At 44.7% G+C, this 15,657-nt stretch overlaps 1 protein-coding gene across 4 annotated transcripts in view; it reads right to left on the bottom strand.

Moving 5' to 3' along the window:
• ITIH5 (inter-alpha-trypsin inhibitor heavy chain 5) overlaps positions 1-15,657 on the bottom strand; it is an 85,565-nt gene that overhangs the window by 57,112 nt on the left and 12,796 nt on the right. For all 4 annotated transcript variants that reach the window (XR_008200483.1, XR_008200482.1, XM_052650955.1 and 1 more), the window contains exons 3-4: positions 2,340-2,503; positions 1,015-1,116 (exon numbers count right to left, since the gene is read on the bottom strand). Coding sequence is in view for 2 of the 4 variants with exons in the window: in XM_052650955.1 (XP_052506915.1) it covers positions 1,015-1,116; positions 2,340-2,503 (266 nt within the window). In the remaining 2 variants the exon portion in view is untranslated. The remainder of the gene's footprint in view (positions 1-1,014; positions 1,117-2,339; positions 2,504-15,657) is intronic.

The following is a 15,657-nucleotide window of genomic DNA, read 5'->3' on the forward strand; positions in this document are numbered from 1 at the left end:
CAGCAGAGAATCAACAATAAACATCTGATTTTTATCAAGAAAATTTTTAAAAAGCAAGACTATAGTCAAAGTTATGGTTTTTCCAATAGTCACGTACAGATGTGAAAGTTGGACCATAAGGAAGGCTGAGTGCCGAAGAACTGATGCTTTCAAATTGTGGTGCTGGGGAAGACTTTTGAGAGTCGCTCAGAGAGCAGGGAGATCAAAACAGACAATACTAAAGGAAATATTCATTGGAAAGACTGATGCTGAAGATAAAGCTCCAATACTTTGGCCACCTGATGAGAAGAGCTGACTCACTGGAAAAGACCCTGAAGCTGGCAAAGATTGAGGGCAAGAGGAGAAGGGGGCAACAGAGGATGAGATAGTTGAACGGCACTACTGACTCAATTAACATGAGTCTGAGCAAACTCTGGGAGATAGTGAAGGACAGGGAAGCCTGGTGTGCTGAAGTTCATGGGGTCACGAAGAGTTGGACATGACTTAAGTGACTGAACAAGAGCAACAACCATGATATTTAGAATAAGGGAGGTAACTACCATAAAACTACAGAAATATCAGAAGTGGATCTTTCTAGGATGTGAGAACTGCGGAATGGGGGTGAGTGGACTTTTGATCATAAACCCTTAGCTACTGTATTGTTAACCAGTTATATTATAGATTATTAATATGATAAAAATAAAAAGATAAATCCCTGAAACAGGGTGAAAACAAGATGAGAAGTCAAAGAGGTAGAAAACTTGACACTTGGCTGTAGTGGACTTTTAATTCCTGAATTCAATGGTGAAGCGAAGTGAAGTGAAGTCGCTCAGTCGTGTCCGACTCTTTGCGACCCCTTGGACTGTAGCCCACCAGGCTCCTCCGTCCATGGGGTTTTCCAGGCAAGAATACTGGAGTGGGCTGCCATTTCCTTCTTCAGGGGATCTTCCCCACCCAGGGTCTGGAACCCGGGTCTCCTGCATTGTAGGCAGACGCTTTACCGTCTGAGCCACAAGGGAATTCAATGGTACTTACCCATTATCTTCTACGGTTTTATTCCTCTTCTCTTTTACCTTATCACCATTTCTCTTTTCTCTCTCTGTAATTTCTCCCTGATACACAGTGTCTCCAATAAGCCTGAAACATAAGAGACAGCTGTGTTGACTTAAGAGAATGAACTTACGGATGTCGGGGGGAGAGATGGGAGGAGGAGGTTAGGGAGTTTGGAGGGGACATGTACATGCTGCTGTATTAAAACTGGATAACCAACAGGGACCTAGTGTATAGCACCGGGGACTCTGCTCAACGTTATGTCGCAGCCTGGATGCGAGGAAAGTTTGGGGGAGAATGGATACATGCATATGTATGGCTGAGTCCCTTCACTGTTCTCCTGAAACTATCACAGCATTGTTAACCAGCTATACCACAATACAAAATAAAACCTTTAATTGAAAAGAAAAAAAGAGAGACAGCTGTGCTGCCAGCTAGCCAAGACAAACTCAAGCATGGATCTCATAACCATGACAACCCTAGAAAATATTTTTGTTTGCCTCTTGGATATGCACTGGGAATGCATTCCAGACTAGGGCACTACCCTTGCATCACTCATTTCGTTCTGGGGCAAATTTCAACAGGTCCACGTGTTAAGAGCCAACCCATGGTGTCTCTGATTCTCCAGGAGGAACACAAAAGACCTGCTCAAACAAACTTCCAAGAAGATGCACCAACTGGAATCCTGCCCAGACCTAGCATTAAACCCACACACCTATTTTGCATCTCTTTACCTCTTAGTTCAGGTGAAAAGAAGAAATATATGGTATCTAGTTATCAAAGGCTTATCATGCTGGCTGGTCCTTCAGATGTCAGCTTCAACACTGACTCCCCTGAGCCACCTCCCCAACTCCCCGATCTAAAAGAGCCCCTCAATCCTACTTGTCGTCTCTATGGCACTCACTACCGTTTGAAGGCAATCTCATTATTCATCTGTTTGCTTATTTGTTTCTCCCCAGAGGAATTTCTAGAGCAGAGCAACACTCATCTTTTTCAAAGAAGTAGACCAATCACCTTGAAGTGTGCCTGGCCCGGGGTGGGGAGCCATCTGTTGGAGGGAAAGAAAGAGGAAATGAAGGGAAGGAAAGAAGAGAGGAATGGGACGAAAGAAGAGACAATAGAGAGGAGGAAAGGGGAAATGGGGAATGCAAAGAAGAAGGCAGAGGGGAGGGAATCAACCTTCTTTCCCATGGACAGTCCTTTGGGTTGAGAATGTATATATTCTCAGGGTCAAAGGCTGTGGTCCTCACAGCATCTCAGGCTCCTCCTGACCACTCTACAGAGAAATCTTCATTCCAGGGTTCACCTACACAGTGAAGTTGGTGATGAAAGCTGCAGCTGGAATCTGCATCTGAAACGTGACTTCCTGGTCCCCAGACCCTCTGTTGAGCATCCTACATGCAACTGTGGTGAAGGCGTAACGGGAGATGATGGTAGACTTCACCGAGAACTCCGTCATCAAGGGTTTGGCTTTCTGTTGGAATCAAAACGCACAGTACGCTGGGCACTGGAAACTATCACAACACTGTAATCAACCATACTTTCAATTTTTAAAAAACACAGTATTTTCCACACACATAGCCCACAAAAGCATGATTCAACCATTTGGGGTTAGGGGTGGTCTTTATTTTCTGTAAGAGAAAATCATCTTCAATTTGGGAGTCCTTGAACTTGTGATTGTTTTCTTTCTTTGTCTTGTTCTGAGTTCCTGTGATCTTCCCCTTCACTTGTAAGAAAACCACAGCTGAACAAGTACATGACAGAGAAACAACCTGCTTAGCCCAGCTTTAAGAAATGAACCCAGCAGGGACGGATAAATTAGAGACTGGGATTAACACATACATGACAATGAAAGTGAAAGGCGCTCAGCCGTGTCCGACTCTTTGTGACCCCATGGACGATACAGTCCATGAAACTCTCCAGGGCAGAACACTGAAGTGGGTAGCCTTTCCCTTCTCCAGAGGGACCTTCCCAAGCCACGGATCGAATCCAGGTCTCCTGCTTTGTAGGCAGATTCTTCACCAGCTGAGCGAAACCCAACACATACACACTATTATGTATAAAATAGGGATTCCCAGGTGGCACTAGTGGTAAAAACCTGCCTGCAAATGCAGGAGACCTGGGTTTGATCCCGGGGTCGGGAAGATTCTCTTGGAGGAGGGCATGCAACCCACTCTGGTATTTTTGCCTAGAGAATCCCATGGACAGAGGAGCCTGAAGGGCTACAGTCCATGGGGTCAGAAAGAGTCGGACACGACTGAGCGACTTAGCACACACACACACACGTATAAAAGAGATGATCAACAAGGACCTACTGTAGAGTACGGGGAACTCTACTCAATACCCTCTAATAATCTATATGGGAAAAGAATCTGAGAAAGAATGGATATATGCATGGATATAACTGAATCACTTTGCTGTACACCTGTAACTAACACAACATTGTAAATCTACTTCAAAAAAATTTTTTTAACTGTAAAAAAAAAAAAAAAACCAGACACATGCAAGTTTTCAACTTAACAGAGTTAATTTTGCTTAAAGAATTTAATAAATTATTGGGATGTTATAAGTATGTGAAGCACATAACACTTTTATAAATTTTTAGATCACATTTCTAGGATCACTGAATTGATCACAAGATCAGAGCATGCCTAAAGAAATTCTCATACTTCCAAATTAATTTCAATATCCACTGAGAGAAACTATACTGTGGGGTTTTTCCATCCAGATGACAATCCCACTATTATCCAATGAGAATCAACACTGAGCTCAAGAAAGTATTTGGGGAATTAGAACCTCAAAAAAGGAAAGTGTATGCTAACTACATTTATCCCTAAAGCTTCTGATAAAGGGCAGTAGCTAGAAAGTGCAAATTTAAAAGCTGGTTAAAACTATTCACTGTTCTCTGTGCATCCATAATATGTGTATATGCTTCTATCTCATTGTATTATAATTTCAGCAAAGTGTCTTCATCACAAGCACTGAGCCAAGCCAGAGTAGGGGCGGGGTTGAAGGCAGAGTTTTGGAGACTATTCATCCGGTGGCTGAACTTCAAGTAGGAAAAAAAAAAAATCTAACTGCATTTGGAAGATTTTCACCTAAAAAGAAAAGAAGTTCTCTCATTTGGTCTGAGAAGGAATTATTTCAAAACAATGGTTCTCAAGATGTGGTCCACAGATCAGCAACAACAGTATCACCCAGAAACTTTTGTTAAAAACGCAGAAACTTTAACACATATACGTGGAATCTATAAAAACGGTACTGATGATCTATCTGCAGGGCAGGAATGGAGACGCAGACACAGAGAAGGGACTTGTAGACACAGTGGGTAAAGAGGAAGGTGGGACGAACTGAGAGATTAGCATTGACCTATATACTGTACCGGGCTTCCCTGGTGGCTCAGCTGTCAAGAATCCGTCTGCCAGTGCAGGAGACCCAGGAGAAGCAAGTTTGATCCCTGGGTTGGGAAGATCCCTTGGAGGAGGAAATGGCAGTCGACTCCAGTATTCTTGCCTGGAAAATCCCCATGGACAGAAGAGCCTGGTGGGCTATAGTCCACAGGGTCCCAAAGAGTCGGACATGACTGAAGCGACTTAGCCTGCACATATACACTGCCAGGCATGAAACAGACAGCGAGTGGGAAGCAGCTGAATATCGCGGGATGCTCAGTTTGGTACTCTGTGATGACTAGAGGGGTGGAGGGGAGGGTAGGAGGGAGTCTCAAGAGGGAGGGGATATATGTATACATACAGCTGATTCACGTTCTTGTACAACAGAAACTAACACTGTAAAGCAATTATCCTCTGATTAAAACATAAAATATTTTAGAAGAAGAAATGTAGTTTCTCGGACTCCATCCCAAACTCACAGAGCAAGAATCTCAGGGGGCCAGGCCAGCAATCTATGTTTCAACATGCCCTCTAAGGGACTCTGATGTTTGAGAAACACTTTTTAAAATTAATATCACTAGATGACACTTCATGTATTTCTGCTATAGCCCTATAATATCCAGAGAAGGCAATGGCACCCCACTCCAGTACTCTTGCCAGGAAAATCTCATGGATGGAGGAGCCTGGAAGGCTGCAGTCCATGGGGTCGTTGAGGGTCGGACACGACTGAGCGACTTCACTCACTTTACAATATCTCTAAATTGAGAGGGCTTCCCAGGTTGCTCCGTAGTAAAGAAACTGCCTGTCAAGAATGAGACACAGGTTTGACCACTGGGTCGGGAAGATCCCCTGGAGAAAGAAATGGTGACCCACTCCAGTATTCTTGCCTGGGAAATCCCATGGACGGAGAAGCCTGGTGGGCTATATATAGTCCATGGGGTTGCAAAGAGTTGGACACGACCTAGCAACTAAATAACAATATAAATAGAGAGGGCTTGAATAAATCACCAAAGTTATGTCTTCTTTTGAGATCCAAGAATATAAAGCAAAGCCAAAAGTAAGGAATAAAGCTTTGGATTTTAGGAAATTATTCCTGAAATCAGGAAAAACTGACGACAAAATATTCTTTATGTACATCTGGTCTCTTTAGGACAAAACCTGTTGCATGGCGCTACGGTGTCTGGAGAGAATTTGACACAACAGTAAAAACTGCACACCCTCCTTGTCTCTTTAGATGTTTGCGTTTACAACCCTGCTTTCGTTGGGAGTTGCCCTTGAGCTACATTTAGATATTGGGTTAATTGTTCCAAACTCTATGCTCTGTCTGATCATGACACATTTTACTGGTTTTGTTTTGGGAACTAGACTTCTGCATATTAGAAACACTCCTGAAATGAAGAAGTTTTAGTGTAAGCTGCAAAGGCAAACATGAAGAAAAAGAAACTCAAGCTCAATCGCGTCGCTTAACCAATGGAAGATCAGGATAAGGTACTTGCCTCCAGTCACACAGGGGGAGCTAAGAAATCCAGAGTAAAAAGAAATGAGCTATCAAGCCATAATAAGACATGGAAGAACCATACAATGCATATTCCTAATGAAAGAAGTCCATGTGAAAAGGCTACGTATGACTCCACCCCTACAACGTTCTGGAAAGGGCAAAAGTACGACGGTTGCAGGGAGGGGCAGTCAGGGAGGGGCAGTCTGTGAACCGTCGAGCCCAGGATTTCTAGGGCAGTGAAAATACTCAGTTTTGTTGTTGTTGTTTAGTTACTAAGTCATGTCCCAACTCTTTGTGACCCCGTGGATTATAGCCCACCAGTCTCCTCTGTCCATGGAACTCTCCAGGCAAGAATACTGGAATGGGGAGCCACTCCCTTCTCCAGGGAATCTTCCCAAGCCAGGGATCGAACCCTGGTCTCCTTCATTGCAGGTGAATTCTTTACCATCTGAGCCACCAGGAATATCAAATTCATGTCCATGGGTCAGCGATGCTATCTAACCATCTCATCCTCTGCCGCCCCTTCTCCTTTGATATGATAATGATGGATGCATGCCAAGTTGTTTCAGTCGTGTCCGACTCTGTTCGACCCTATCGACTGTAGGCCGCCAGGCTCCTCTGTCCATGGGATACTCCAGGCAAGAATACCAGAGTGGGTTGCCATGCCCTCCTCCAGGGGATCCTCCCAACCCAGGGATCGAACCTACATGTCCCTCGTCTCCTGCATGGGCAGGTGGGTTCTTTACCACTAGGGCCAGTTGGGAAGCTCCGATAATGATGGATACATGTCATTAAACACTTGTTCAATCCCACAGAATGTACACCACCAAGAGTGAACCCTAAGGTAAACTATAAACTTTGAGTGATTATGACGGGCCAATACAGGTTCATCTTTGGATAAAATGGCCCATTCTAGAGAATGATGTTGCCAATAGCAGAGGCGATGCCTGCGTCAGGGTAGGAGTATATAGGAAACCTGCACTTTTCTCTCAACTTCGGTTTAAACCTGAAGCTGCTCTAAAAAATAAAGTCAGAGTCTTAACGATACTTTAAACAAGACCCAGCGTAAGAATCGGGAGTCCCTAACTTCCAATCCTGCCTCTTCTGTTAAAGGATTGCAGAAGCGGGCCAGTCAAGGCTTTCACAGCGGTCACTGTTAGACAGCCAGTAAAATACAAAGCTGCCAAAACATCCTAAGTACAACGCTGATTTCAAAGTTACCTGTGAACCTCAGAGTTATCACCCCATCAAATCACGAACACTCCAGACAAAGCAGGGAGCTGAATGCTTTCTACACTGGTGTCATCTTCTGACATTTCCCCCCAGTCTTTTTCTTATCAATTTATCACTTCTTTACACAAAAGTTGAGTACTAACATAGAAAAAAATCTTGTTAAGTTTACGTCTTTGATAAACAGAGAGGACAGTTCTAGCATTCTGAACAAAGCTGAGCTTCTTTTGTAGAGGGTCTCTGCCCTGTACTGTTTCTGATGTAATGAAAGATCGGCTACACTTGAGACTATCTTTGATGTCACTCTGATTTGGTCTCATTTATGAGATAATGATGAGTTAGAATTTCACTGCGACTAAAATGTGACAACGCACAGTACATGGCTCATGGCCCCAAGAGACGGGCTGAGAAAAGTTTCAAGAAACTATTTTAGTGGTACTGTGCCTGCCTTGTTACTGGTTTCCCACAGGAGGCTGTGTTATTGACACGAACACCCCTTGTCTGGCCGTGATGGCACTGTCTGCTGAAAATCTATTAACATCAATTATGCACTCCTGTATCTCCATCCCCAAAAGCTTTCCCTCCCTTCCCGTGCCCCTCTTGCACTGCAAACATGTGGAAAAGAGGGCTCGTGACTTTTTTTTTTTTTCATGCACAGCTCTCAGCATGGAGTCAAAATCAAAACCAATTATAAAACTGAGTTTTCTGAATCTCGACCAATTAAAGAAAAATATATATCCTCCCCAACAGGAAATGGTAATAAGTAGTATTGAGTGTTAAGTGCAACTCTACATTCTAGGATGGATTGGGAAGAAACATTAACATACAATCTGTTCTCTCAAGGTGCGGTGGGAAGAAAGTGCAAAAAAAGAGAGAGAAAACACAGGCAGATACAAGGAGGCATATGTATTTATTTATCGGTTAGAAGACTTTCCACAGTCCAGAAGGAAGAGAAAAACAGAGAAGACCGTAGGAGTAAGAAAAAGCTTTTTAAAGAGATAGAATTTGTATGGAGTGAAAGAGAACAAAACAAAATTCTAGAAACATAAGAGACACAGAAACAAGAATAAACCAGAGCCCATTCCTGGCATGAGAACAGAGCAGTTTAGTTAGAGGAGGGCGCGTGGGGTGAAGAATATTGGCCGGGGACATAAAATCGTGAGGAGATGAACCACCCCAAGGATGAGCACAGAACCTGGAATGGCAGAGGCTGACAAACATGTGTCGTAGAAGGATATAAAACGGTGGCCTCAACCTCTGCCAAAGCACAGTGCTGAAAAATCCAACATGCTTTCCATATTTGTATTCGACTCAGTATTTTGTTTAGGGATGTGGGGAGAAACCAAGCCTTCCTGCGACATAATTATTTCTTCATTATTTTTCCCTACAAAAGCTAAACAGATGGAAAAGTGTTTTGAGGCAGGGAGGGTCTGAATTAGTCAGGGATCAGAGGTTTCCGTGTGATTCATGTGAGCCGTTCAAGATCAAGCCACACAGAAGACACCCCGAATCACCCACGATGCCAACTGGAAAGGTGACCGGGAGTGTCTGCCACGGGCAGTGCCAGAAGCCAGGCCACTTCCCAGAGGATTATCCTCCTGCTGTTTTATTCTGGGCTAACAATTGTTCCTCAGCCACTAGAATAAATCATCTCAGAGGTGGAAGAGAACCTCAGAAACCACCTCATCCGCTCCCCCACTCGATGGAGCTTGGCAGTTGGCTGGCTCCAAGTCCAGAGAGGAAACTGAGGTTGCTCAGCTGTTTTTGACTCTTTTCGACCCCATGGACTGTAGCCCATCAGGCTTCTCTGTCCATGGAATTCTGCAGGCAAGAATACTGGAGTGGGTTGCCAACTCCTTCTCCAGGGGATCTTCCCAGCCCAGGGATTGAATCTGGGTCTCCAGCACTGCAGGCAGACGCTTTACCATCTGAGCCACCGGGGAAGCCTCAAGTCCAGAGATCTTAACTATTAATAAACCTCAGTGCTGCTTCTTCTTTTTTTAATGCTTCTTCTTATCTAGAAAAAGTTCATGCTGCTATTACATGAAGCAGAAGCCCTCCAGACACGGCACCTCCCTGAGGACTGTATTTACCACCTTGGGGAAATAATTGCCCCTCTGTAGATAGAGGGTGTCATCAGCTCTGAATTGCCTATTTACAGTAATACATTCTATGGCGTGATATTTCATTTTGTTTAGAGAGGAAACACAGCAGGCAATTATCACCTATATTCAGAAAAAGAAAATCCTATTATCTCTTAAGATAAACCATGATGGAACTCTCCTGGTGGTCTGGTGGTTAAGACTCTGAGCTTCCAGTGCAGGGGATGTGGGTTCAGTCCCTGATTGGGGGACTAAGATCCTGCATGCCCACGTAAGTCGTTTAAAAACATAGAGGACTCACTCACCTTTTTGTGGCCAAAAAAAAAAAAAAAAATTAAAGATGAACCAAGATGTTGGGAGTAGGGAGATACATACATTACTAGCTCTCAGTGAAGTAACAGTGCCAGCCCCATGCTGCCTGCTGAACTGACTGTATTTTTTCTTTTCTATATCCCTTTTTCTTAGCACCAAGAAAAATAGTCATGTTTTAATACTTAGAAATACTACAGAAAAATTAAATTACTGAAAACTGGGATTGTAGTCAGCATACAAATATTAATATATAGGTCATTTTTATAGATTATAAAGTGCTTGTTACTACATTTTATTAGCTGTGTATACTGACAGAGTTGCTGTTGTTTAGTCACTAAGTTGTATCTGACTCTTTGCGACCCCATTGACTATAGCCCACTCGCTCCTCTGTCCATGGAATTCTCCAGGCAAGAATACTGGAGTGGGTTGCCATCTCCTTCTCCAAGGGATCTTGCTGGCCCAGGGATCAAACTCACATCGCCTGTACTGCAGGCAGATTCTTACCACTTAGCCATCAGGGAAGCCCTATATTGACATTACCTTCTAAAGAAAAAAAGTGAATGTTTAGGCTGAGTGTAATTTTAAAGATTAATAAGACAGGGACTTCCCCGGTGGTCCAGTGGTTAAAAATCCACCTTCCAATGCAGGGGATGTGGGTTCAGTCCCTGGTCAGGGAACTAAGATCCCACATGCCAAGGGGCAACTGAGCCTGGTGCACTGCAGTGAAAAATCCCAGGTGCCAATACAGCCAAATAAATAAATGTTTTTTTTAAACAAACGTGATACAGTAGAAGAGGTAGGTTTCTGCTGAGTATGTTATTGAGTTATGCTGGTGGCAGTAGGGGTGGGGTGGGTCCTTTGTATGTCCTTTCCATTTGTCTTCTGGGGTAGGAGTAGGGATTGTGTGCCTAATTCACAGGACATCAATTTTACGTTGTTATATTATGTTCTATATTCTTGATGCTCCGGCATCTGGGGATTTGACCTTGGAGAGGTTGCTCCGCCCCTCCCAGGGTCAGCTGATTCCTGGAGAGAGCAAACGTTGCCCTGTGAGCACAGCTTCAAGATACAACCAGTCAGTAACAGCACCACCCCCATACCAGCCACCCACTTTGCCAAGCCCTTGCACACCAGCCAATATTCCCCCTGCCCCAAATCACTCCATGGTCAGATGCTGTAGCCCAGAGCCTGCCAAGATTATTTCAGCTATCCAGTCCTACAGTCCATGGGGTCACAAAGAGTTAGACACAACTGAGTGACTAAACCACCACCCCATCCTATGGTTACTCGGCACACCTAACCTGACTCATCAATTCCTTCCTGCAAAAACCCCAGTAAAGGCTCCTGGCCATGCTCTCCTCTCTGACCCTGCTGCCCCAAGTGACCTGGTGCTTCTCCACGTGGCCCTGCATGCCACTCGTCCCTGGGGGCCTGTGAGTGTGAACCTCCTCCTTCGTGATGGTCATTCCTGTGTCTGGGTGTCTCACCACATCCGCTCAAAACAAATCTTGGCTGCAAATCTTAGAATCTCTGCTACAAAGGGGATGCCAAGACGAGACCCCGCCATAGGGAGGTCAAAGGGGATGCCAAGACGAGGCTCCGCCATCAGGAGGTCAAAGGGGATGCCAAGACGAGGCTCCGCCATCGGGAGGTCAAAGGGGATGCCAAGACGAGGCTCCGCCATCGGGAGGTCAAAGGGGATGCCAAGACGAGGCTCCGCCATCGGGAGGTCAAAGGGGATGCCAAGACGAGGCTCTGCCATCGGGAGGTCAAAGCATGACAGCAAATTATTCTAGGAAAACCGGGCCAGTAGTTGTCGAGCACCAGGGAGACTCCGACAAAAAAATACTCCTGCTTTTCAAAAGGTAAACACTGTTGGTATCTGTGATAGCAGAGCGCTTCCTTAAAAGGGTATCTAATTAATTCAGAATAAAATCGAAGCATGTCCCGGGGGGTCCATGAGCTGGGAGTGATAGGAAGATCTCAGCTGTTGCCACCACATCCTCTTCATTAATCAGAGTAGAGAACATTCAGATTAGTGTGGTACAGCTAGAACGTGAAATACAAGGAAGCTTTGGGTGAACTAAGGCTACAGAGGCAGGCAGGAGCCAGATCATGGAGCGGGTGTCGGGTGGGGGGTGGGCTTAGACATCCTCAGAGTTAATCTGACAGGTGATACAAAGTCACTGATTTTTTCTTTCATTTTAGTTGGACACTAAGTTGTGTCCAACTGTTTTGCAAGCCCATAGCCTGTAGCCTGCCAGGCTCCTCCGTCCATGGAATTTTCCAGGCAGGAATACTGGAGTGGGTTGCCATTTCCTCTTCCAGGGGATGTTCCTGACCCAGGGGATCAAACCCAAGTCTCCTGCATTGGCAGGCAGCTTCCTTACCACTGAGCCAAACCAGGGAAGCCACAAAGCCTCTGAAGACATCTGTAAAAGAGAGTGATACACCAGACCCATGCTGGAAAGATCATTCTGGTACTGTCTGGATGGGTAAATGAAGTCCACATTAACAAATGTATATAATACTTGTTAAAGAGAGGCTTTCAACATTCCTAGATTTCTAGAAAAAAATCTGAGATTATTTCATAAACAAAGTTAATAGACAAATGACAGATTTAGGGAAGAACTCTTCCAATTCAGAATACAGAGTATCCAAAACACACAGAGATCTCCCACATGCTGATAAGTGCGTGCGTGCATTCTAAGTCATTTCAGTCATGTCCGACTCTCTGCGACTCTATGGACTGTAGCCTGCTAGGATCCTTCCTCTGTCCACAGGATTTCTCAGGCAAGAATATTGGAATGGGTTGCCATGTCCTCCTTCAGGGAATCTTCCCGACCTGGGATCGAACCTATTTCTCTTTGTCTCCTGCATTGGCAGATGGGTTCTTTACCACTAACACCACTTGGGAAGCCCATATTGACAATCAAGAGATAAAAATCACAAAAGAGGGATTCTCTGGTGGGTTAGCCATAAAGAATCCACCTACCAATGCAGGAGACATGGGTTTTATTCCTGGGCGAGAAGATCCCCTGGAGAAGGAAATGGCAACCCATTCCAGTATTCTTATCTAGGAAATCCCATGGACAGAGGAGCCTGGTGGGCTACAGTGCATGCGGTTGCAGAGAATTGGACATGACTAAGCAACAAGAAAAATCTGAAAAGAAATCACAATTGAAAAATGGCTGCACGACCTGAAAAACAATTCATGGAGGAACGCCTCTGTATGGAGAAAAGTCCAAACTCAGAAGTCAGGGGAATACACACTGAAGGACTGATATCACTGTATATTTCAGAGACTGACAAAGCAAAGAGAGTAATTTCACTGTTGCTGGCACAAATGTACATCGTCATCATCGCGGATAGAACGGAATTAAGACAGAAAGGACTAGGAGTATTCAAAAACTAGTCTGACTACATCTATCACATTTTTAAAAAATGTATGTGCACTTTGATCCAGCAACCCTCCTGCTGAAAGTAAAAGCATCCACTTACTAGAAAAAGCAAAAAGGTTTTTGCAGCAGCATTTACAGAGGCCAAAAAATTGAAACCATACTGAAGGCTCAATAGTAGAATGCTTGATAAACTATGGTGTGCCAACGACATGGTATATTTTTCATCATCTAGAAGAAGGGACAGAATTAGGCCAGCTGAGGCACTGTTGAGTGAAAATAATAAGAAAGAAATACATTCAGGTGAGAAGGCAGTTGGGTGTATTAGTGATGAGCACAAACTCAGAAGCCAGGCTGTTGGGACTCAAAACCCTTATTCGATCACCTCTTATGGAAAGTGTAATCCTGGATAAGTGACTGTTTTCTTGTCTGTAAAACATGTCTATACTTGGCTGAGCTAGAACACAAGAGATACTCAGGACAACACCTGGCCTGTGGTCAGCATGCAGGGAACAGCAGCTGTATTTGCATAGTCCCACTGTCTGACAGCAAATACGAAAAATCTCAAAATCTCAAAATGTATACAAGGGTCCCCACCTTCCTCTGCTGGGTTTTTTTTTTTTTTTTTCCCTCAGTGGTACTTATCTTCTCCATTCCTAACACATTTAACCATTCATTTATAGCCTTTGCCTATCTCTGCCCCTCTTTAGAATTCAAGCTCTATGAAAGATAGTGTCTTTGCCTGTTTGTCCATTGCTGGATTCCCAATGTCTTGAACAGTGCTGGGCAGACAGTGAGGACTCAACAAAATCCTTGAATGAATGAATATGTGCATCTATGTCTTGCTGGGAGCAAGGGCTCCTCCCTTTTTTATGAATTTTTACTGAAGAATTGATGCTTTGAACTGTGGTGTTGGAGAAGACTCTTGAGAGTCCCTTGGACTGCAAGGAGGTCCAACCAGTCAATCCTAAAGGAAATGAGTCCTGAATATTCATTGGAAGAACTGATGCTGAAGCTCCAATACTTTGGCCACCTGATGTGAAGAACTGACTCATTTGAAAAAACCCTGATGCTGGGAAAGATCGAAGGCAGGAGGAGAAGGGGACGACAGAGGATAAGATGGTTGGATGGCATCATCGACTTGATGAACATGAGTTTGAGCAAGTTCCAGGAGTTGGTGATGGACAGGGAAGCCTGGGGTGCTTGCAGTCCATGGGGTCGCAGAGTCAGACATGACTGAGCAACTGAACTGAACTGAAGTATGGTTGGTTCACAATGATGTGCTAGTTTCTGCTGTTATACACATACATATATCCACTCCTTTTCAGATTCTATTCCCATATAGGTCATTACAGAGTACTGAGTAGAGTTCCCTGCGCTATACCACAGCAGTCTCCAACCTTTTAGGCACCAGGAACCCGTTTCATGGCAGACAGTTCTTCCATGGACCAGGAGGCTGAGGGATGGTTTCAGGATGACTCAAGTGCGTTATATTTATTGTGCAGTTTATTTCTATTATTATTATATCAGCTCCACCTCAGATCATCAGACATTAGATCCTAGAGGTTGGCGACCCCCTCAGTATTCAGTACCCCTCTTGTGGTCAAACCAACCAGGTACCAGGTGTGTAGGTGTCGCGTCCCCCCCCCCCCCCCCATTTATGTTCACATATTGAAGGAGTCTTTGGGCCTAGAAAAGAAAACAGCAGTCTCAAAGGCCTTTGAATCATCTAACTTTGGAGAAAACAAAACCAAACTTTAGGTCCTGCCCTGATGCTCCAGGCCAGTTGCATCTATCTGGGACTTATCACCCCCTGTTCAGAAACCTCCCATCCCCTACACCTGCCCAGAAGACTTATCACCCCTGCCCAACTACAAATGCCATCTCAACTAAGTGAAAGTGAAAGTGAAGTCGCTCAGTCGTGTCCAACTCTTTGCGACCCCATGGACTGTAGCCTACCAGTCTCCTCTGTCCATGGGATTCTCCAGGCAAGAGTACTGGAGTGAGTTGCTATTTCCTTCTCCAGGAGATCTTCCCAACCCAGGGATCGAACCCAGGTCTCCCGCATTGCAGGCAGATGCTTTACCATCTGAGCACCAATACCCAAAAAATCACGCCTGATTAACGTTTCCATTATTGCTTCCACAAACCTCCATATAAATATGGAGCCTCCCTGATCCCTCTGGGCGCTCAGCCTGGTTGTTAGGATGACTGTCGCCCCTCCTTGCCTGAATAAAGGTAACCTACTTCCGTTGAGGTCGTCTCTCCTTCTTTTCTGCCTCGGCCCGAACTATACCTTACGCATATGTCTGTCTATGATTATGTGAATATGCAGAAAAACAGAAAAAGACTGAGGGTAATACATTTGGGGCGGCAGGATTGGGAGGATGGGGGTGGACGGGGAGGAGGAAGCCATGCAGAAAATGAGGAGAATACAAAGTCCCGGTCCAAAAAAAGGTGGGAATGATTGTGACCTTGGTCATGAGCAATTCAGCAGGAATTCGGATACCAGCCAGGAGCAGGGGGTAAACGGCTTGGGCTTATGGCTTATCCCTGAGGGTGTGCAGAGGATTCCGTAGCCTCAGAGCCTGAAGGCGTGTCCCCACACTTGGATACATCAGTGTACACATCGTGGGAAGGAAGGACTGAAGTCATTTCAAATAAACACTTAGAATCCTGAACGTCTTCCCAAGTTCCAT

Source organism: Budorcas taxicolor, chromosome 13, assembly GCF_023091745.1.
Source record: "Budorcas taxicolor isolate Tak-1 chromosome 13, Takin1.1, whole genome shotgun sequence".
NCBI classification, from domain to species: Eukaryota; Metazoa; Chordata; class Mammalia; order Artiodactyla; family Bovidae; genus Budorcas; species Budorcas taxicolor.